General features: G+C 46.9%; 1 protein-coding gene across 1 annotated transcript in view; it reads right to left on the bottom strand.

The window, feature by feature from the left end:
• The window catches only part of PANK3 (pantothenate kinase 3), a 111,410-nt gene extending 101,828 nt beyond the window's left edge, over nt 1-9,582 (bottom strand). Inside the window, exon 1 of the mRNA XM_078653385.1 lies at nt 9,204-9,582. Within this exon, the coding sequence (XP_078509511.1) occupies nt 9,204-9,231 (28 nt within the window). The 5' untranslated portion in view covers nt 9,232-9,582. The remainder of the gene's footprint in view (nt 1-9,203) is intronic.
• Nucleotides 9,583-24,682: the final 15,100 nt, after the last annotated feature.

Below are 24,682 nucleotides of genomic sequence, written 5' to 3'. Positions count from 1 at the left end.
GATGCGGGGGACGGCGGCGAGGGCGTGGCTGGTCGATCGAAGCTGGAGCGTGGGAGCGTGGGAGCGTAGAAGTTGAGGCGGCTGTTGAGGTATCCTGGTCCTTGGTTGTGTAAGGCTTTGTGTGCGTGGGTGAGGAGCCGGAAGGTGATTCTCTTGTTGACCGGGAGCCAGTGCAGGTCTCTCAGGTGTCCGGAGATGTGGCTGCGGCGGGGGATGTCCAGGATGAGTCGTGCTGAGGTGTTCTGGATCCGCTGGAGTCTCTTCTGGAGTTTGGCGGTGGTTCCGGCGTAGAGGGAGTTGCCGTAGTCCAGACGGCTGGTGACGAGGGCCTGGGTGACCGTCTTCCTGGTCTCGGTGGGGATCCATCGGAAGATCTTGCGTAGCATTCGCAGGATGTGGAAGCACGACGAGGAGACGGCGTTGACTTGTCTGGTCATGGAGAGGGAGGAGTCCAGGATGAAGCCCAGGTTGCGTGCGTGGTCAGTAGGTTTGGGTGCGCTGCCCAGGGCGGGGGGCCACCAGGAGTCGTCCCAGGCGGAGGGTGAGGATCCCAGGATGAGGACTTCCGTCTTGTCTGAGTTCAGTTTCAGGCGGCTGTTCGACATCCATTTGGCTACTTCTGTCATCCCTTCGTGCAGGTTGGCTCTGGCGGTGGCGGGGTCGTTGGTGAGGGAGGGGATCAGCTGGGTGTCGTCGGCGTAGGAGATGATGTTCAGGTTGTGCTGGCGTGCGATGGCTGCGAGGGGCTTCAACAGGTGTGCCCGAGCCCCCAGAGTAAAGACACATACACTTTGCTTGTTTTTAGGAAGCAAACTGTCACAGACACACACAAACAAGAAACACAAAAGTGGTGCCACTGAAACAGATGAAATGTCTCACACCAGTGCCTTGGTGCAGTCGGTTGTCTGTGGCTGCCTGTGGTGAAAGAAAGACTTGTGGGGCCCAGTGTTTACACTGACAGCTGGTACTGCAAGGGTGTGCGTGCGTGTGCACGAGACGGGGAGGAAGTAAAGTACGACCACCACCTCTCCTAGACGAAAAACAAAACAGAGGAAAGCAGCAGGCAGGCGCACCTCCCCACTCCGAGTGCCGGATCTCTGGAGCTGCTCTGCCAGCACCAGAAACAGAACGGAGCAGTTGAAGCAGCAAACACGGGAACACAGAGCAGAACATAGGTAAATTAACCCCCAAAGGAAAGAGGGTTTAAGGTTTGACCATTAGAAGCATAATCGCAACTACCGGCACATCACGGCAATAATAGACTCAGCAACTGAGGCCGGGGGAGACGCGACCCGCGACCCGCACACTAGCTGCCCGCCATGTTCCCGCCCTGGAAATTCTCCCCTCCAATCGGAAACTTGTCTTGTTACCTCATTTTCAACAAGCAGTAAGAGTGGCTTCAATTGCCGTTTGGCTCCCTGATTTCCAGGTTTTTGCCAACCATGCTCAGGGTTCGATGCATCCTGTAAGCAGCACCGCCCGGGAGAGGCTGCGCGGGAGTTAAAAGTGCCACCAAGGGCTTCCAAGGAGCCTCGATAGGGCGTGCATTCTGCAGTGTGGCAGCAGGGGCGTGGAGCTGACGTCACATGCACTCACTCCCTCCGCCTCTTCCGGCTTTGCTCCAGGATGAAACTGAAGTCCTCCGCTGTGAGTATTCACTTTTAATGGCGAACGAAGCTCGAGGTTCTGAGGTGTGTGCTCTGCTGTTAGAAACAGTTTCCGACCTGTAGTTTGATGAGATGGTTTATGAGAGTGTCCACAAGGGCAGAAGAGAGGCACATAGTTGTAGTTTAATGGGGATTACCAATGCAACAAACACAAATAAACAAAACTTTGCTGAAACTTACCGCAGAAAGAGGAATAGCAGTGTGAATACGTAGTCTGTAGTTTGTATGACGCACGTTTTTCGTGTATGGCGCAGGTCCGTCATTTTTGCTAATGCCCGATGCATGTTGTTTAAATACAGCACTGTTAGCACGATAGCTATCGGGCACAGCCATAAAATGGGCAAACACATAGTAAAGGAAATGCATGGCGATGGTGTGAAGATAGGTAGGTGCTACTAACCCCTTCGATGCTCATGAGGAGCTCAGCTCGTCATGCAGCACAGAGCTACTGTGCTCATGACGAGCTGAACTCGTCATGACCACACCCGTTTTTATTGCTGTCCAGCACAGCAGAGGAATAGGTGCAGCATCGATGAGGCTAAACAGCATGTGGTGATCGTAAATAGCGAGAATCAGTCCTCTTAATGTAGAACACGAAGCTTTCTCGTCTACAGTTTAAAAACATTATAAAATATAAACATGACTTGCTAAAAACGTTGCCGAAAAGACGCTTAATAGAAAGTAAAATAACCTTGTTTAGTATAGTTTTGCGTATTTGTACGAAAACACGTTTTCATTACTTTGCATTATAGGCGAAAAGTATTAGGAGTATAGCAGAATGGATTTCTATATGCACACTATAGCTATGGAAGCTTGTTGAGCAACTTGTAGTGATACATTTTTTTTTTAATGCAACACAATATGCACAATGTTAAGGAAGCAGTGCTCTTAGGGACAGTGCACACTAGTTTGCAAACACATGTATAACAGCACTAAATTATTGCAAATTGTTAAGATTATCAATGCAAGTAGAATATGGTTTACGGAGCGCAAGCTGTATAAAAACGGCTGCAATTGTAGAGATGGTAAGTTCGATGTTTTACTTTGAAAAAGCTTAGTAAGGATAGAGCTGCGACGCTTGGCTTTGCATTTTGATGGCAGGTGTAGCAGGAGTTTAGCAAAGGGGTACATACTTGTAATTTGATGTAAAGACTAGTAGGGTATAGCGAAGGGATACAAGATTGTAATGTGATAGGAGTGATGGTAAAGCACAATATAGGGTACTGAGGCAACAATATAATATAAGCGAAGGTGGGAGCAGAGCAATGAAGCACAAGCTATTGGCGCGAAAACTAGACAGAGCAGAATAGCATGAGGCTGTAATCTGCTAGGAGTGATGGCGCAAGTAGAACGTAAACGTTACAATTGTAGGTTAGGTAAAGTTGTAACGAGAGTAGAGCATAACAGCATACAGCATAAGAGTAAAGATTTTTTATTTAACCACACGGGATATACAGTGGCAACAACGCGGCCGCTGAGGAAATGTACGCGAAAGCATTCCTGGTTTCAGGAACTTCCACGGGACAGGTCGAGAGATTTCTTTATTTAATAAGTTTTTATATAGCGCGGACTTTACCCGATGAGGGCCCCGGCTGAAGGAAACACGATGGAGCGTGCTGCGCTTGCAGCGCGTGTGCGCATTCAAAAAAAGAAAGTCAAAATAAGCTAGAGCCTAATTAAGGCGCCACGCCGCCAACCAGCTGTACACACTTTAGAAGAAAGCGCGTCTTCAAGCGCGTCCACACACCCCAATCGGCGCGTGCCCTGGTCTGTACCGCATGAGAGGCAAGTCAATAACTATAGATCTCGCTGGCGCCTGCATTTGCAAAAGAGAAGGGGTCCCCTGGGGACGCCTTCCCTTTTGCGACCCCATTACCACCCTCGTGAAGAGGGTGGCAATTTGCGAGTGTTTTGCGCCCGCAATTGCAGACGCAAAACATTCTTACATAGGGTTGCGCTCGCTATTAGGAAGGGAATGCCCCTTCCTAATTGCGAGTCGCAAAACCCTATTTTGCAAGTCGCAAAAAATTACGACTCGCAAAATAAGGTCTATACATTGCCCATGCTGTATTTGCATGCGCAAACGGGTTCGCAAACCAGTTTGCGCATGCAAAAATGGTCGAACATCTGGCCCTAAATGTGTGTAGCCACCTTGTCCCACTCTAGCTATACTCTAACTTAAGGTGGTGATATAGTAAATAAGCTACACTGCCAGGAATGGCTTTCAAACATCAAAGAAACCCAGTTCAAGACTGGAGTACATGAAAGGGTCTCTAAAGTCATCTATTGTGAACTACCCTACCAGCCTAGGTGCCTGATGCTTTAAGGATCTTATAGATACTTATGGCCTTTCTCATACCTAAGCACCCTTTTCTTTTTTCTTGGCAATGGCAAAATACTTCTACAGAAAGACAAGTGAATGTGTCAAACCGTTGTTAATACTAGCACTTCGATAAGAAGTCAAACATAGATATTAAAAATATATATAACACAGCGAGAGTCTGTAAGCCATAACAGTGCTACAAAAGCATTTAGCCTTGATAGTAAAAGAATACCTGGTCTTGCTACAGCTGGATTTTGACCAGGTCACTGCCGGCAAGATTGCCCCCATCAACCTTTGGCACCTGAGGGACCCCACCGTTAAAAAAGATATAGTTAGGGCTATGGACAGGTACTTCCAGGACAACCAGGGAACGGTGGACTCGGCGCAAACCTTGTGGGAGGCGTTTAAAATAGTTGTCAGGGGAGATGTCCTATCCCTGATCGTGCAGAAGAGGGAGCGACAGGCTGAGTTGGTGAAAGCGGAGAAAGCAGAAATAACTCTAGATAAGAAAATATCCCATGCAGTCACCCCAGAAGGTCTCAACCGTCTGAAATTACGTCAGGACGAGATCGGGAGTCTCGCGAAGGAGGGGGTCAGGGCGAAGTATGGCGAGACCCAGAGTAGGATATATGAGCATGGAGACAAAGCGGGAAAGTTGATCGCATGGCTGAAGAGGAGGGAGTGGGCGTCGCGGTTGGTGCTTGAGCTGCAGGGGGAGGACTGATATGATTACTGACCCGCAGGCCATCGCCGATACGTTTGCAGACTACTACAGTGAGGTATATCGTACGGAAGAGGCGTACACTGAGGAGGATAACATGGGGATGATTAGGGATATTCAACTGCCCACGCTCTCCATCGACGACCGTACATGCTTAGATTCACCGCTCACGAATGATGAGGTAGTGCAGGCTATCAGAGGAGTACACTCTGGCAAGGCCTCGGGACCGAATGGCATTCGCGTTGAACTCTACAAATTGAGTTCCAATAGAATTGCTCCATTCCTTCGCTCTATGTGTAATGAAAGTAAAGAAAGGGGGCAACTTCCGTATGATCAAAGTATTGCCAACATAGTGGTCATCCACAAGGAGGGTTAGCCCAGAGTATGTTGTTCCTCGTATAGGCCTATCTCGCTTTTAAATTTTGAACCCAAGTCGAATGGCCCTGCCTTTTTGCGGTGCTGGAGAAGCTAGGCTTTGGACCGGAATTCATTGACTGGGTGTGCCTTTTGTACTCGGCTCCGCTGGCCCGGGTAGTGGTAAATAATCGCAGGTCCCCCGATTTTCCTTGAGCAGGGGTACCAGACAGGGATGTCCCCTGTCTCCACTCCTGTTTGCTCTGGCATTGGAGCCATTCGCGGCGTGGGTCCGGCAGGACCGTTCAATACGTGGGATGAGATGGACTTTGGAGTGGGAGGATAAAAACTCTCTCTACGCTGATGATATCCTGCTTTACCTCACCAAACCGAAATGGTCCCCGCGCTATTTTTTGGATGTACTGGCTATTTTTAGGCGGTACTCAGGCTTTGCCATTAATTGGTCTAAGTCGGTTCACTTCGTCCTCACTGGGGACCCACCAGTCATCCCTAACGCTTGCCTGATACAGATCGCCCCATTGGGCTTTAAGTATCTCGGTATCTATATCACCTCAGATGCATAATTTAGAAAGCCCTTAATTTTTAGGTCGAGCCTAGAGCAGCGCATGCGCTGTTGCTCGACTTTTTGTGAAGGGGGTTTTCAAAGTGCTACCACAATCTTTTTCTGGCCTCTAGCTTGCAGCCACATGCGCAGCCGCCATGTGGCTTTTATGGCTCATTAAGCCTTGCTCTCCCAAGTGAATTGCCCTGCCCCTCCCCCACCACAGAGCACATCCCTGCCATCACTTTTGCTTTCACGGACTTAGGTGAAGGCTGGGTTTCTTTTAGAACAGCACCAAATAAAATATTAGCAAATGCTGTAGAAAGAATACAACTGAAGCAGCACTCCATTTCCAGTACATTATGTGAGCAGCATACGCAACTGCACATGCAGCAGTTCCACTACGCTCACCACAGCCCATATTTATATTTACCACATCATGCTTTGGCATAGAAAGAACGCTTCATGGTGTTAATTAGGCGAAACATAAAAATGAAGTTCCCTTTCATCAGAAAGATGACTCTACATGTTTTGACTCGCTCAGGTTGCAATCGTTGTTCATTGATCAGGAGGTTCATTTTGCGAGAACTGGCCAAGTATAAATCAATAAATGGGGCATTCGCAAGTACCCAGAATCTTACTATCTGCGGAGAGCTGTGTTGTTTTCAAGAGGTCATTTTAAAAACAGCTCCACGATAAGAATTTGCACTTTGGCAGCATCCTTTCATCAGTAGGTCTGCTGGGTACCGAGCGCGCGCTCCGTCACCTCCTCGCGCAGGGAGCTTGTTTCGTATATGTAACCCATTTGTTTGAAGCCATGGCTTTCCTAGTTAGCCTTGCACGCATTGGAACCTTGCTGCGGGAGTTATGGACCACGTTCTTGTTCTTTCCAGTGCTGTCAGTGCCCTTTGTACCTTTTGCAAATTGACAGCCATGCTAGTTCGATAAAATGTTCCCTTCCAGGCGGCTTGCCACATTTATTTCTCGTCAGAAACCTTTAGCGGTTGATTCAACGTGGCCAGCTAGCATCTCACACGTGGGCTGCTGGTTTGTCAACCTACATCTTGGTTTTTTCCCCCAACTACTCGATACATATAAAAAAAAAAAATGTATTGATAATCCAATTCGATAAGTGAGAAATCACGTGCATCTGTATGAGTACAGCAGCCTTGCTTTTAAATTTGTTTTTCTTTTATTCAGTCCTATGGGTGCCCTGGCACAGCCAAAAGGTCACGCCTTTGGGACCTTATAAGTGTTTAGCCGCACAACAGTTAATGTTGTTGCTGTAAGTGTATTGTGATGCATAACTAAACACTTATAAGGTCCCAAAAGCGAGACCTATTTGCTTGTTATTATATTCACCTACAATCATACAAAATACAAATATCTATGCTGCCAAGATCAGAACCAGTATGGGAATAGGCATTACAGAAAGCGGTTTAAAAAAAAAAAGTATGTGTGAATATTATCTGGTCATCAGTAGCCATCGTGAAACTAAGGAGGCTGGATACTAGTTACTAAACAAACAAGCCTATATCTTAGCACAGCGATCCTATCAGCTAATTTCTTATTCCCTTGAGCTTCTGTGCCACATAGTCATATATATTTGATGCAGACCCACTAATGTATGGACATTTTACAACTTGCATATAATGACTCTTCTTTCCTCATTCCAAAGCCAGCATGCGAAACTTGGCAATTCTAGCCTATGCATAATGTAAAGTCCAGTAGGCCCTATGACATATTAGGGTGTAAGCTTCAGCAAATGCTGCAGCAAGATTTGCTTTCAATGTTGAAAGTCAATTTTTTTAAATGTTTCATGGAAGGGTGATGTGCACACCCTTTGATGGATTGCTGAAAACAGTAACTTTTATTCATAATAATCATCATGTGGCTATTTGCTATGGTATGCTAAATGAGTATTTATAAAATATGAATACACCTCGAGTAAAAGTGAACAATCACATTTTACAAACACAAGCCTCAAATACACTGTCCAAATGAAAGTCAGTATGATGATAAACTAAAGTAAGTTAGGGACCAACACACAAACTCTACCACAACAAGCATAATGTGGAGATCACACTGAACCCTGTCACTGGGCGAAAGGTTTAACTTACAGGTGGTTGATAAAGAAAAAAACTTCTTAAAAGTGGAGGAAGTGTTACATTTCTAGAAAAACTAAGCTGGTGAATTTCCCGCTGGATTTCACATTTTCTCCAGAAATTGAAAATTTACCACTACCAACCAACTCAAAATATGGCATATGTCAAACTCCCAGAAATGAACTGAGTTGATATGTTAGGGAGTGGGATTGTCAACAGCAGTGTACAAATAAGGAAACTTGTAAGCTTTGGCCGAAAATGCAAAAAAGTAAGGGAGCCTGGTCTGTTGATCTGAGGTCAACCAGCATCTTCACCTTATTTTATATCATGTTTAGAGTCTTCAGCCATTTTAAAGTACCAAATACTAACATAATACTTTGTGAGTGATAACTTGAAAGCACTATGCACATAACACATTTTTTAGACTGAGCAAAACATAAATACATTTTTTTTAAAAGTGGGTGTGGGGGTCATTTACAAAACAATTACAGCACATACAGCCGATCTCAGTAGTTTATAAGTGTACACATGTATTTGCAAGCATGTGTTTAAAATGCAATACTATATACACAGTAAGCACTACTAGACTTTTACGTTTGATCATACGGGTCATTGCAAGTATCGATTTTCTGACAATCTGAAACAAACGTTATTTAATAAATCATTTTATATAGCGCTGATGTGTGTATTATGTCAATGCAGAGCAATTCCTGGCAAGATCTCGTTGAACTGTTACTGCCATGAATCTGATGGTGACACAGTCTTGGGTAACATGCAGATATGCACTGTCAGAATGTTCTTGTGTGAATTTGGACGTAACCCGTTTATAGTTAAACTATTATGCCATCCTTATGTGAAAACATTCTTATACAAACTTTTGCAGAACGAAATTGTTCTTACGTGAGACCCGCTGGGGCTTATACGGGTTGCACAAAAATGCTGAATAGATAATTCATGATCGTATTTGTATGGAATAAATTATTTAAAGTAAGCGAGGAAAACTGTGTCTCATAATCACATGCAACATATCAGCCAGTACGCATTGAAAATGCATGCGATGTGTTCTTCAACCAGTTTGTCACCGTGTCGTGCGCACTGACAGCATAACAGGGAAGTACCGACGACAATGATCATCCAACAAATATGCATTAATTTAGCAAACGACGTAGATTAGGTAAAGATATGGGAAACGTGAATATGGCCACAAATATTCATAAAACACACGCACAAAAGAAAACACGAAATGCACAAAAACACGAAATGCACAAAAAAATGAATGATAAACCACAACATAACCTGAAAAGCAACAGCGCATAACGATTAGTGAAAGTACAGGAATAAATCTCTCTACGGCAAAGAAAATCGCCGGTGGTATCGGGAATAATTACATTTATACTTGAATTGTTAAAATTATCAAGGAGTGCCTAGAAGGCTACGTTCTTCCACTGCTCGTGCCAAGAAAGAAACTTACATGGTTTTTTGGCATCCTTGATCTTCATATTTCTTTTCGAAGAAGCAGCTCTTCAATTGTTGATGTTGTGAGTAAAGCGGACGGAGGATAGACTGCAGGCTCAGTGATTAATTGGCAATTCGTGTTTAAGGCCCCTCCCTGCTCCCAAAAATAATAATTAATTGTGCATTTAACCAGTTGGGTGGTAGTAAGATGGGTGGCACCTAAATGGCAATGACTAGGTGACCACTTTTCAGGTATTTTTGCACGACACTGAGGGAATTCAGCTTAACGTCCGTCATTCCTCGTTGGTCATTCAACGGATCGGACACCATTTGTCTGTAATTAAAGCACTTCCGGAAAGCATAACAGCCATACCTCCCCACTGAACAAATTCTGTGAGCCCTCTCTGAGTGGGAGGTACTGTTAATTGCAAGGTGGCCTCGGATTGGAGCACCAGAGTCACGTCAGTCAATGCTCGTGCGTCACGCTGAATTCAAACGTCCTGATTGGTTGTAGAGTCCACACGAGCTGTCCGAGGAGTCGCCCCCTTCATTTGTATTGTAACACCCAGCTTGGACTGGGCTGGGAGTCAACGATTTACTCGTGATGAGAATGAGATAGTTATTGACACAGTGCTTTGACATTCCGTTTCGGGGGAGGGGGGAGCTAGGATTTCCTAGTCTGTTCGTGATGGGAGGGAGGAGTGGGCAGGGGAGCATAGGCAGCTCGGAGAGCACCCGCTGTGCTTTATTTATTTAATGCATTTTTATACAGCGGGGACTTTACCCAAAGTTGTCAGAGCGCTTCACAATAGAACCACATACGTTACATTACATGAGGAGATGTTTACATATTTACACGTTACAGATACAAACGAGAAAGAAGACCAAGTAAAATAAAACAATAGATAGCAGTCACACAAAAAACAACAAGCATTGGCATAGTCAATATTGTAGCGCTCTAGTGCTCCGAGGGTCTCTCCTGAGCCCCGGAAGCACTAGCACACAATGTAACACTTTCTGGCCAGGCGTGGCCAGAAAGAGATAAATAAACGGACTGGAAGTGGCACGGCACTTCCTGTCCAGACCAGCACTCTGAGTGTGTGTCCCGTCTGTGTATGCCTGCCGCGCACACGTGTAGCGACCCCCAAGGCCTCAGGGACCGACGGTCCCCACACTGGCGACGAGGGTGGGATACACCCAAATCCACAAGCGGACCAGCTGACGGGAGCGCCGGAGACGCCGAGCCCCGAATCGGCCTAGACCCGCCGGCCCAGCACCAGAGGCCAACACGAGGGACCCAGAAACAAGAAAAGGAAGAAGTCGCCTACCGGTAAGCAGCGTATGCAAGGAGCTGCGTGAGGGACCGGTACCGGCGACGCTCTGGAGCGAGGCAGGAAGCGCCGGAGAAAGGCCCAGCCAGCCGGCCGGGAAGTGCGCGCATGCGCAGAAGAGTGAGGCCGACGCAGGCTTCAAGCTCTCACCGCGTGTGCACGCGAGGGTGAGAAGAACGGCGCGCAGGCCCAGCAACACCAGACGCTGGGGGACAGAGGCAATAATAAAGCGTGCGCCCAGCGATCTGAACAAACACCTGGCAATACAAAGAAAAACAACAAGCACAAGGCAACACAACGGTACAAACAAGCACAGGACAATACAACTAAGCGCAAGGCAAGCTGAACCAGCGCCTGCATAGCGAAGAGAGCACTGCCCACGCAAGCATGTCTCAAGTCCAAGGAGGGGCCACCGGAGGGGCCACCGGAGGTGCACCACAGGTAGCAGCGCCCCCTGCAGCTCAGGCTCCAACACCCTCCACACATGCACAGTTACAAGCACTACCGCCCTTCAGCGAGCTGATTGACCCGGGGACAGCAGCACCCCGATGGGCAGTGTGGCTGGGGCAACTCAACAATTACTTCACAGCCACCCGAGAGAAAGACAATGAAGTGAAGCGTTCGCTACTTCTCCACTTCGGAGGCACAGAACTGTACAAGCTATTTAGACACCTCCCCAACACAGGTGCCGCCAATGATTTTGATGCTGCTGTCAACGCGCTTAACGCCCATTTCGACCCCCAACTGAATCCCCACTACGAGAGGTTCAAATTCCGACAAGCCAAACAACGGGAAGAGGAAACAATGGACGCGTTTCACGCGCGACTAAGGAACCTGATAAGCACGTGCACCGAGGACGACGAAAAGAAGGAAGTCACAGCACAACTCATCCAGGGCTGTCGCAACAAACACTTACGAACATTAATCCTGAGACAGCCGCGGATATCCCTCGACGAAATCTTGATCCTTGCACGGTCCCACGAGCTATCTGACGCCCGCGCCACCGCGATGGAGGCGGCCCTTAATCCACACCATGAAACAGGAACGGTGATCAAGACAGAACGGGTGGATGCAGTGCGCGTATCGAACCGAGGAAGCAGAGGTCGAGGGCCGACGCGAACACGACGCCAAACACCGTGCGGCTACTGCGGCAGGGATGAACACACCCAAGATGGCTGCCCAGCACGAGGAAAGACATGCTCCAAATGCGGCATTCCCAACCACTTCGCCAGCGTGTGCAGAGGGGGATCTCGAGGACGGAACGCTTCGGGAAGACGATCAGCCGCTGGAGCGGTCAAACAACTGTCGCTAGATGAGCCCACAACATCACGCTCCACTAGGCCACACAGGTCGCAGCAACCACAGTACGATGTCTCGTCTACAGACGACGAAGACGAGTGCTATTTCGTATCCTTTGTCAGTGAGCTGAAGAAAAGCCGACGGCCGCAACCCAAGTGCCAGATACAGATCCACGGATCACCAGCGATCGGAGTCATCGACACCGGAGCCACGGTGAATGTAATGGGCATTCAGCATTACAAAGCACTAAATCCGAAACCCACACTTGTTCCCTCTAAAGCCAGGATCTTCACCTATGGCAGTCAGGATCCCCTCCCACTGCGGGGCAAGATGATAGTGCAAGTCCGAGCAGAGGACCAGGAAGTCACGACCACGTTCCATGTGATCGACAAAGAGGCAGACCTGTTGGTAGGGAGCAACACGGCGGAAGACCTAGGCCTCATTGCCTTCGCGAACGCAGTACGAGCGCTGCAAGTTGAAGACATCCTACTCATGTTCCCCAAGCTGTTCACAGGCCTTGGAACTATCAAGCACCCACCTATCAAGCTACACATAGACCCTACTGTGCAACCAATTGCACTCCGACACCGAAGAGTGCCATTCCACCTGCGTGCCGCAGTCGAGCAAGAACTGAACCTGCTAGAATCACAAGGAGTGATCGAAAAGGTGTCCGGACCGACACCATGGGTGTCCCCCATGGTCATAGCCGAGAAACCGAAACAACCGGGAAAAATCCGAATTTGCATTGACATGAGGATCCCAAACAAAGCCATTCGCCGTGAGCGACACCTCACACCTACAGTCGACGACATCCTGACTGACCTAAACGGCGCCCAATGGTTTTCTAAACTGGACCTCAATGCAGGATATCACCAGCTGAGACTAGCTGAAGAAAGCCGATACATCACAACCTTCTCGACACACCTTGGATTGAGACGCTACAAGAGGTTGAACTTTGGGATCTCATCTGCAGCTGAGATCTTCCAGAACACGATCAAAGAAATCCTCTCTGGGCTCCAAGGAGTGCTGAACGTCAGCGACGATATTTTAATCCATGCCAAAACGAGCGAAGAACACCACAACAGGCTAAAAGCAACGTTACATAGGCTTGCACAGTATGGCGTAACCCTTCACAAGGACAAGTGTCAATTTTTCAAAAAGTCCATCGAATTCTTTGGCTATGTGTTCGGGTCAGAAGGAGTCGCTGTTGACCCACGCACATCGGTGGCTATCAAGAATGCCCCTGCACCAACCACGGCGTCAGAAGTGCGAAGCTTCCTGGGGATGGCGCAATATTGTGCGAGGTTCATCCCCAATCTGGCCTCAATTGCAGAACCATTGAGGAACCTAACGAAGAAAGAAAACGCATGGCGATGGACAGAGACTGAAGCCAGAGCATTCGACAAAATAAAAACGGCGCTGCTAGACAGCACCACGATGGCCTACTTTGACACCTCCAAACCCACCGAAATAGTAGTAGACGCCAGCCCGGTTGGTCTAGGAGCATTGATATCGCAGGAAACCGAACCCGGCACATGGTCGCCACTAGCATTTGCAAACAAAGCACTAACCCCGACCGAATCAAGATACTCGCAAGTCGAGAGAGAGGCCCTGGCAGTGAAGTGGGCATGTGCTCATTTCCACTTATACATCTCTGAACACCCTTTCCGCATGATAACAGACCACCAGCCGCTGATACCCTTGTTCAAGGGCACCGCTCCTCATCCACCCCCGAGGATAGAACGCTGGGCGATACAGGTGCAGCAGTACCAAATGGACCTCGCCTACCGTCCTGCGGCCAAGAACCCCGCAGACTTTCTATCCAGGCATCCAGGCCCAGAGGAGTGCCGACAAACAGAACTTGAGAGCCCCACTGAAGACTTTGTGGACATGCTGTCAGCTGCCTCATGTCCCCAAGCCCTCACGGCTGACGCCATCATACCTGAGTATGTGAACGACGCGGTCGTCCAGCGGGTGGCAGATGCCATACAGTCAGGATCCTGGGAAAACTTCCTGCGGAATGTCAGCAATTGGAGCGAGGAAGACCGAACACGCCTGACGCAATTCTGGAGAGTGCGACATGACCTGAGCCAAGCAAGCAATGGCCTCATCCTCAGAGGCCACCGGGTGATCATCCCCAAGACTCTACAAGAAAGGGCGACCATCCTAGCACACAAAGGACACCAGGGCACCCGCCGGATGAAGGCTAGAATGCGAGAGAAGGTCTGGTTCCCGAACCTTGAAGAGACTGTTGACACCGTGGTGCGCCAGTGCCGAGCATGCCAGATAACTAGCTCTGCGGACACTCCCGCGCCAGTAATCACGGAAGAACATGCCCCATCACCATGGTCATGGCTCAGCCTGGACTTTGGGAGCTTCCCAGATGGGAGAGTCACCGTCGTGCTGATTGACAACTATACGAAATACCCGATTGTAGATCTTGCCACCTCCACTAGTTTTGCCAACATCCGCCCACTCTTGAGCAAGTCCTTTGCCATGTTTGGAGTGCCTCTTGTCATCAAAACAGACAATGGCCCCCCATTCCAGGGGAGCGAGTTCCGGGAGTTCCTACACAACCTAGGCATCCGACATCACCGAATCACGCCCCAATGGCCTCAAGCAAACGGTGAGGTGGAGCGGTTCATGAGGACAACCAACAAGATCCTGCGAATTGCCACTGCTGAAGGAAAGGACCCAGAGGAAGCTCTCCAACTATTTCTACGGGAGTACAGAAGCACACCCCACAGCACCACGCAACAATCACCATGGGCGTTGATGTTTGCCGGACCAAGAAGAGACCTACTCCCCATGGCCGACAACTGGGCACCACCACCCTACTCCCCCGGGCGCACCCAAGAAAGGCGGAGGAGAACGAATGAGAAAGCGAGCCACAAGAGGCGTGCCCAGTCCCGAAATATACAACCAGGCGAGACTGTGCTGATCCGGACCAGAAGGCCTGGAGGGCTGAGGTTCCGTGACGATTTTACTCGTGTTTGTAACATTGTCGTAAATACATAATTTCGGTATCAGTGAACCGCAAATGATCCATTTAGTATATCCTGGTGTTTTCGCTATGCTACGAGCAAGAGCACTCCTGTTACAAACACATTTCTGTTCTACCCATGGCATCCATCTTAGACACGGAAGCCATTTTGTACTCCTTGCCCTCACATAGTCAATGGACACGCAATGACCTCTTTTTATTTAAGGACACGTAGGCTTTAGCCGGCGATTCACCTTGCGAGTGACACGTGCACCTTAGGCCAGCAACGCTGTGGCAGCATGACTCGGCAAGAGCTGCCTCCCCAGCCTGAGGCCAGTCCTGCTATACTGGTTCTTGTGTTCGTTGGCCTGATCATGATTAGGTGGCCGAAGCTGGTAACCGTGCCCATTTACGACCCACAAACATCTCTTATCCTGTCTTTCTATCTTCCACACCTGGCTCTGCTCCTTTCCTTCTGGGCCTTTATTAGGGGGAGGTAACGAAATTTACGATGAGGCGGTCCGGGTCTTGAATGAAGAATTGACATGGGATTATGATGGACTAGTGGGAACCCCTCATTCGTAATGTTTTTGACATCAGATACTGTTGACGATTCCTGTGCAACGCCAAATATTTATTGTTTAAGACACGAATGTTTAGAACTGTGGTAACATGTAAAGAATTTGCCCCGAGCAGAATATTTAGTATATAAGGAACAACCCTCTTTGTACAAATTGAACAGGCTCCTAGACACTGCCCGTGTGCAGTTTCTGTGACTTCTGTGTCCCTGCAGTAATAAACCTTTGGTCTTTGACGCCACCATCGAGAAGCCCGTGTTTCTGTTTGTTTGTGCACCGAGACAGGTTGAACTCCGGGGTCTTCGGGTGTTTTCCCTGACACCTCTGGACGGAACCAAAAAGTCCAGAACTCCAATTGGCGCCCACGTGGGGCGACGTCATTCGGTACCGGTCCAAAAGCCTGAAGAGTTCGAGGAGCTTCGTGTGAAGATTTCAGAGGGAGGCGCCCCACTTCATCGATCCCGGCATATCGCAGAAGTGGCCCCGACGTTCTCTTCCGCGAGGGTTCCCGTTCAGACGGCTGCAGTGGTCCGTTGCCTTGACCGTCGCCCTGTCTTGGACCCGAGGTGCAGTCCTTAGTACGGCGAGACGTGACGGGTTTCTCCTTGGTGACGTCTTCAGTACCTCAGTTAAGTATTTTGTGAGGGTTGCTCCTGTTTGGATAATCCTTTTAGTTCTCAGTTCAGTTCAGTTCTGTAAGATTATCACTGGTTATTCTGGTTACGATAATCATTCTGTTCAGTTCAGGTATCGATACGTTTATCAGTTCTGGTAGGCCTAAGTTCTTGGTTCGAGTGCGCATCTTTTCTGTTTGTGTCTTGTTTGTTTTGTGTTCCGGATTATAAAATGGTAAGTCGGAAAAATTGTATGTTGTCTTGTTTTAGTTGCAACAGTGATTCCCAGTTGGAGGACTCGTGTTTGGTTCCTCCGATTGGAACTCCCCTTTATGATCTATATTGCAAATTTGGTGTGGGCCCTATCTCTTATAACGAGGTATGGATCCGCTTCACAGAGAAAGATGGTGTCCTTAGTTGGCCACTACATGGTAGTTTTGAACCTGACGTTCTCGATAATCTAGAAAGAAGGTTGTTTAAGAAGAAAGCCCGGCCGGCAATGTTTGATTCTTTCCGTTATTGGCGAAAAGAATCTAAACAGAAAGAAATTAAAAAGTTGAAGAAAGAACAAAAAGAGCAAGAGTTGACTTTAGAACAGTCTGCTAGGCAACTGCAACTCAACGAGATAAGTGCTATCCTGCTTTACCATCGAGTACGGCTAAGATAGTAGAGGACCCTGAAAAGGATCCCCTGTTGTCTTACTTGTTACGATCACCCCCACCGTATGCACAGGGTGCTACGGCTCCACCTATATCGAATGTTCAATTACCGGTTGCTGGACAACACGGTGTCCCTGTTCCCGCTCCCCTGAATCAAGTTCCTGTACCTCCTGTGGTCAATATTAATGTTCCTTCGACAACCCCTCTTCCAGGGTTGCCGGCTTCTTTACCTATGCCTGTGTCGCTCACACCTGCTACTTCACAAGCTATTTTTCCTGCTACTCCTACTGTTCCTAATCTATCTGTTCCAACTGCTACTCTATTTACTGCTTCTGCTAATATTATGACTCCGCTTTCTGTTCGTCGGAGAATCACTGATTCTGTCTCCAATATTCTATCTCCCTTCTATAAAACTCTGATTAAGACTCCTACCTCTGACTCTGTACAGAGGCGTAGTCAGCTTCCCAGTACTGAAGAAAAAGGAATATTAGATTCCACTGCTCTTAGATGGGTTTCGAAAGTTGGAAGATATAATGTACAAGATGTATTAGATACATTTATGCAATGGAATGAACCGACACAACGATATGTGTTCGATGAAATGTGTTTCCTTCTACGTGAGGAATTGGAAGAGGATGACCCTGAATCAAATCTAGGAGAATTAATTAATGTTCAGAAAGAGTTTGCTGCAGGTATGATAGTCGGTCAAAATATAAAAGAAGCGATGGAACTGGTTCTAAGTTATAGGACCGACTCATCCCTTCGTTCACCGAGAGAGTTAGAGAAACGCAGTACGAAACAAAATCGTCAATACCCAATGAGAGAGGTTCCACCAATTTGGCGTGAAGCTGTGCAAGCTAATGTAAACCTTGGTATTGCAGCCGCTCCAGCCCAATTCCAGAGAGTATGGATACATATTCCATGGAAGCGAGCTGAAGTATTAGCAGTGAAACAGGCCTTGCCAGATCCGCGTAAAAATCCTGCAGGGTACTACAAAGAGTTGGCTCAAACAGTTGACGCTTGTGTATTGAATCTTGCTGACATAGATCTGCTATTTGGTAATGTAGTACCGCAACCAATTTGGGCTAAAATTCGTAAAGAGAATCATCCAGTTGCCCTAGGTGGTGACTGGGCAGCTATAATTGCAGCGGATGGTCAACAAATAGGTGGTTCTAAACCTGAACCCTTAATTGCTAATTTGCCTGGTAGGATAATCGATTTAATGAAAACTTTGATGCCAGCATTGCGCGTTAACTGGGACAAATTGTCCGCGTGCAAACAAAAGAAAGACGAAAGCGTCTCCGACTTTTTCACAAGATTCGAGGAGACTTTCGTGGATCATAGTGGTCAGGATATGAGCACAGAAGGAGGCCAGAGATTATTTGTTGATAAATTTGTGCACAATCTGTTGCCAGAACTTAGTGGTAAATTAAAGAATTCTGAAAGTGCGTGGGCTGTCTCTACGACTGCGCAAATACTTGCGACTGCCCAGTACTATGAAAATAGGGATAAAGAAGAGAAGGAAAAATCAGATAAAAAGACGAAAGATTTAAAAACTAAAGTACTTTTACAGCAAGCTTATCCGCCTCGCACTAATCAGACTAATATGCAGCAAGGGTCATATCAAAGAACGGAATATAATTTTCAAAGACCACAATACCAATGGAATCAATGTGCTTATTGCAAAGTGGAAGGTCATTACAAAAATGAGTGTCCAGTTCGGGCACAAAATAATGCTGCGGCAGCTCAGAGAGGTCGTGGTAGTTCCATGCAAAACTCTAGAGGTCGAGGACGAGGTGCTATGCCTCCGCAGACGAGTGATCGCCCTTCTAATTATTTCGACCAGCGAAATGGACAATCTGCCCAACAGAATAGGTCTCCACAATATCATGTTGAAGACTATTATGAAGCTAGTGAGGAAGTTCAGCAAAGTGAGTACTAGGACAGCCATGGACAAAGAGAGGGAGTAGTATCAGTTCCAGTAGATCAGAGTGGGCCTTATGTCGCAGTAGCAACATCAGGTATAGTCGAACCGTTTCTGTTGGATACTGGTGCAGCAAAAAGTTCTATCATACATGCGAAACTCCCTGGCGCACCTTTGTCTGGCTCAACAAACGTTTCAGTAGGTTTTTCGGGCGCCCCTGTTCATAACCCTGTTTCTGGTCCTTTGTCTATTTCTGTTGGACCCTGCCACTTGAAAGCACCCCTGATTTTGACGACAGGTTGTAACGAAAATCTGCTTGGTTTAGACTTGTTAAAACGCCTGTACGCGACATTGTACTGTTCTCCAGCAGGAGTACAGCTTACGTTGGGTAAAAGAATAATCTCTCCGATGTACTTGTCGATGGATGCGCTCCCACCAGAGCTGCGTTCACTCCCTGATACTCTTTGGGCGACTGGTCCTAATGATGTAGGTCTATTGGAAATTCCACCCTATGTAGTAACTTTGAAAGCAAATGTCAAACTTCCACGAATTCCACAATACAGAATCTCTAGTGAAGGTGAGCGTGCGCTCCTACTGATAGTGCATGATCTGATTGAGAAAGACGTTATAGAAGAAACTAGAGGTAATGTCTGTAATAGTCCTGTACTGCCTATTTTGAAACGAACTGACCCTACAAAACCTCCAGTATATAGGTTTGTAATTGATCTCAGAGAGGTTAATAAAATTGTGATTCCACAGTTTCCTGTGGTTCCAGACATTACTGCATTGTTAACGTTGATTCCTGCCACAGCAGCATGGTTTTCGGTTGTCGACTTGAAAAATGCCTTTTTCAGCATTCCGATAGCCGAAGAAAGCAGAGATATCTTCGGTTTCTCTCTAGGAGGACGAAGCTTCAGGTTTAAACGCGCTCCACAAGGCTATTGTGAAAGCCCATCCATTTACAGTCAAGCATTAAAAAGCCAGTTAGATTCCTTCGTACTTCCTCCTGGTTCTGCTTTAATACAATATGTTGATGATCTTCTAGTGGCTGCTGATGACAAGGAAACTTGCAAAACAGCTACGATTTCTTTATTGCATCATTTGTCAAATTTGAATCACAAGGTGTCACCTTCAAAAATGCAATACTGCTGCCAAGAAGTGACCTACTTAGGTCATCTCTTGTCAAAGGAGGGAAGGAAGTTGACCCCAGAAAGAATAAAAGCAATTACGCAGATGAATGTTCCTAGCACGCAGAGAGAAGTACGTGCCTTTTTTAGGTATTACCTCATATTGTAGGCAATGGATCCCAAATTTTTCTCTTTTAGCAAAACCATTGGTAGCCTTGACTGGGAAAGGTGTTCCGAGTCCGGTACCATGGTCTGCAGAATGTCAACAGAGTTTTTCTGAATTGCGAAATGCACTGTGTTCAGCACCTGTATTGGGTACACCCGACTACAGTAAGCCATTCACGCTCTATGTCCACGAGAGAGAAGGTTGTGCATTGAGTGTGTTGACACAGAAATTTGGTGATAAACAACGCCCTTGTGCGTATTTTTCATCAACATTAGATCCAGTAGCTAGAGCGTTGCCTAGTTGCTTGAGAGCTACAGCCGCAGCTGCAGCTTCCATTCGACAATCTGCTGGTTTAGTAATGAACAACATGCTAGTGGTTATGGTTCCTCATGCGGTGGATACACTCATGAACCGAACCAAGACGCAACACCTTACCAGTGCTAGATTATCAGGTTATGAACTGACACTGTTAGCTAGTCATATTCAGATCAAAAGATGCAATGTATTGAATCCAGCAACATTGTTGCCGACTAGCCAAGAGTCGAGTGATTCCGAACCACACGACTGTTATTTCAAAACTGAGGAAGAAACAAAAGGACGAATTGATCTAAAAGACACTCCGTTGTCAGATCCAGATGGCACGCTGTATGTTGATGGGTCTTGCTTCAAATTGGAGAATGGTGATGTGACTGCTGCTTATGCAGTAACGACCTTGAGTACGATTGTGGAGACTGCAAGAGTGAGTCAGAATTCTGCCCAGGCTGCAGAATTGATCGCGCTAACAAGAGCGTGCGTTTTAGCTAAGGGAAAGAGAGTGAATGTGTTCACAGATAGTCAGTACGCGTTCGGCGTGGCCCATAGTTTTGGCCGTTTGTGGAAAGAGAGAGGTTTCATTACGTCCCATGGGACTAAGATTCAACATGGCCAGCTAGTTAATGACTTGTTGGAATCTCTAACCTTGCCGACTGAAGTTGCGATTGTGAAATGCAGTGCTCATAAAACAATCACGGATGATGTTGGTCGCGGGAATGCTTTTGCCGATGAGACTGCAAAACAGACAGCTAGAAATATGATGAGTAGAATGTATGTTGCAACATTTGCAAGATGGATTTCTGAGTCTGGAATGTGTGAAGACACAGTAGAAAGCGTGAAAGAAATTCAGAAAGAGGCGACTGAGGAGGAAAAACTTACATGGAGAGAGACATGGTAAATTGGACTCGAGTGGGTGTTGGATTGACTTGTCGGAACAACAGCGATGGATGTTGCCTGATGCGTATGTGCTTGCAGTAGTGACAATGGCACATGGAACAGCACACATCAGCTCAAAAGGGATTTGTAAGATGTTGGCTCCGGTCTGGAAGAATGATGGGATTAGTAAGTGTGCAGAGAGAGTGGTGAGAAATTGTATGGTATGCTTGATGCATAATCCTGGCAAGGGAATCCCCACACCTGCAGGTCACTTCGCTCCTCCTTCCTGCCCCTTCGAAGTGATCCAGCTAGACTTCATTCACATGGATCGTTGTAATAATCTGAAGTACGTCCTAGTGGTAGTTTGTGCTTTCTCCAGATGGATCGAAGCATACCCGCTAAAGGACAATACTGCCTTATCCACTGCCAAAATTCTTCTTAAAGAATACTTCCCCAGATACGGAATGCCACGGATTGTATGGTCAGATAACGGAAGTGAGTTCGTAGGGAAAGTTATGCAGAGTGTGTGTGCCGGCCTAGGGATTAGACAGAAGTTTCATAGTGCGAATCATCCCCAGTCCGCGGGTTTAGTCGAGGGTTACAATGGCACCCTTAAACTGAAACTTGCTAAGATACAAGCATCCACGGGTTTGTCCTGGCCAGACGCATTGCCTTTGGCTTTGCTATCAACAAGAGCAACTGTACATTCTAGAGTAGGGCTTAGTCCTTATGAAATAGTTTTTGGTCGTCCTGCAAATGTTTGGGGGGTACCTAGACCAAAAGAATTCAAGCAGCTGGAATACCCAATGTTAATTGATTACCTTTTCGACTTGACTGCTAAATTGAGTCTTATTCACCAACAGGTTTTCGATGCATTGCCAAAGCCACCGGAGAGTCCAGGCCATCAGCTGAAACCGGGTGATCAGGTGGTCATTAGAAATTTTGCAAGAACGAAAAATCTTCAGCCCAGATTCATTGGCCCTTTCCAAGTCCTACTAGCAACGAGAACTGCTATTCGTGTGGCCGGAAGGAAGAACTGGATCCATACGACACATGTCAAACGTGTGCCTTTGCCACTTCCTTACGACAACTGGGTAAAGAAAGGAATCGGTGCCTCTGAAACGGAACAAGTCCCCAGGTTCATACCTTTCAGCGATGCAGAACTGATCACTGATTCACCAAATTCTGACTCTCCTCTTGAAACTGCTCTTTTGAACCCTGAACATTTGTCATCCACACCCAACGAACATTTGCCATCTGCACCAAAAGAACATTTGTCATCTGAAAACGTGAACATTGCAACGTCGGCTGAAAATACATTGTTTCCAGACCAGACAGCTCCTGCAAAACTGAGATACAACTTACGTTCTCGCAATATGGACAAATAAAGCAGGAAACTGCCTATTTTCAGATTTGAATTTCCTATACACTGCCTCCAGCCAGGAAGTTTGCTAAAACTTTGTATTGTTTCTTTTTGTTTTAAAATTGCCTTGCCGTCTGGGTAGCCGTAGGGTCGTGGCTGTGTGCCTAGTTGAATCTGCGGGGGTCAGACACAAGGTCGATCTTTCTGTTAGTTCTGGGAACTCCCAGGGCTGATAGAGGCATTTTCATCTACGTACACATCATCAGTGGTCGCGAACGGTCGTAGAAGATGGAGCTTCCTGAGCTGCAACGAGAAAATGTAATTTATGTACGCAGAAATAGACTGTACAGAATACTTCACAGCAAATGCTTTCTAATGCAATGTGCAGTTACATTTTTAATTGTTTTGATAACGTTGGTGGGTGGAATCGTCTTTGGTGTACATTTGATTTTTATGCCAGTAACTACAGTACCTCCCCTTGATCCTACTACTTCTACGGTTTCTTCTATGCATTCTTTTCACTCATTTCCTGAACACGAACAAGCTCGACGCTCAGAATTTATTAACAATACATTTGTACAGCTCTTGCATCAACACCAACTGGTAGTTAATACTACAGACTGCTGGGTGTGTGGCCTGATACCTCACACTATGGATAAAGGCATTCCCTATCTAGTCTTGCCTTTTAGCTACAATGGATCATTTCAGGCCTTTCAGACCATTTTTTCATATGCCCTTGAGACCTATCCTCCGCGTCCACCACGGTCCACTAAATACAACTCAGCCAACAAAGCTTTAGTCCAGGGAATTATTGACATGATTAAAGACGTCAATAATACTCCATCTTACCCTAGAGATGAATTACGGGTGTATTTGAGTTGGAACTCTACAGAGTATCGCCTTAGTTTGGGAGAAAGCAAGCGTAAAAGCTCCACTTCAGTTTGGGTCGTGCCTCACCGAGGTCAGGTCTGTTTGCAAGGAAATGGGAGAAATCTGAGAGCTCAGCTAGGGAGGAGTGAGTGCGTTGAGACTTACGTATTTCCGTCTAACTCCTCCCCTGCCTTCCTGACTGCTAGGGGTACCTACTTCATCTGTCAGGACAGAGCATATACATGGCTGCCTGCTGACTTTTCAGGTTCATGTTATATTGCTCGATTGTTACCTCCGACATACACTGCTTCTTCAGATTATCACAAGACCAGAGTAGCAAGAGGTGTCTTCAGCAAGGAAGATACCGCTGGTCAAGAAGCTGGAGACTTTTTCAAAGGTTTCCTTCCGTTTTGGGGGCTTATGGCCAATAGTAGAAATCTACGTCAACTAACACGGGTAGTTGAATCTACTATTACAGAAACTGCTGGTGCCCTTAGTAACTTAACAGCTGAGCTTCAGGCGGATCGTCTCATGACGTTGCAGAACCGTATGGTTCTAGACGTAATACTTGCAGATCGAGGTGGGGTATGCAGAATGATCCAATCGAGCTGCTGTGTCTTTATTCCAAATAATGCTCCAACAGTCTATGAAGCGATCTCTAAGCTTCACAAGATTTCCGACTCTATACACGTAGATAAGGGAAACTGGTCCTTCATGGAGTGGTTTTGGACTCTGGTATCAGCGTGGGGATGGAAGGTTCTGATGGTCATTGGTGTCATCCTAGTATTTCTGTTCTCGTGCTGTCTTATTATCCAATGTGGTCCCGCTCTGTGTAGTCTCTGTGCTGCAACCTGTTTCAGAAAACCACCTGCATTAGGAGAAAAGGCACGAGACAGGATGATGATACAACAACATGTCACTGACCTAATGAGCATAGAATTAGACTCTGACTCTGATATAGACTGAGTAATTGCCTATGTAAGGGCAAAAGGAGGGTCTGAGGTTCCGTGACGATTTTACTCGTGTTTGTAACATTGTCGTAAATACATAATTTCGGTATCAGTGAACCGCAAATGATCCATTTAGTATATCCTGGTGTTTTCGCTATGCTACGAGCAAGAGCACTCCTGTTACAAACACATTTCTGTTCTACCCATGGCATCCATCTTAGACACGGAAGCCATTTTGTACTCCTTGCCCTCACATAGTCAATGGACACGCAATGACCTCTTTTTATTTAAGGACACGTAGGCTTTAGCCGGCGATTCACCTTGCGAGTGACACGTGCACCTTAGGCCAGCAACGCTGTGGCAGCATGACTCGGCAAGAGCTGCCTCCCCAGCCTGAGGCCAGTCCTGCTATACTGGTTCTTGTGTTCGTTGGCCTGATCATG

Source organism: Lissotriton helveticus, chromosome 7 (genome assembly GCF_964261635.1).
Source record: "Lissotriton helveticus chromosome 7, aLisHel1.1, whole genome shotgun sequence".
Lineage (NCBI taxonomy): Eukaryota > Metazoa > Chordata > Amphibia > Caudata > Salamandridae > Lissotriton > Lissotriton helveticus.
The sequence above is the reverse complement of the archived record's forward strand: the minus strand, read 5'-3'. Positions and strand labels throughout refer to the sequence as shown.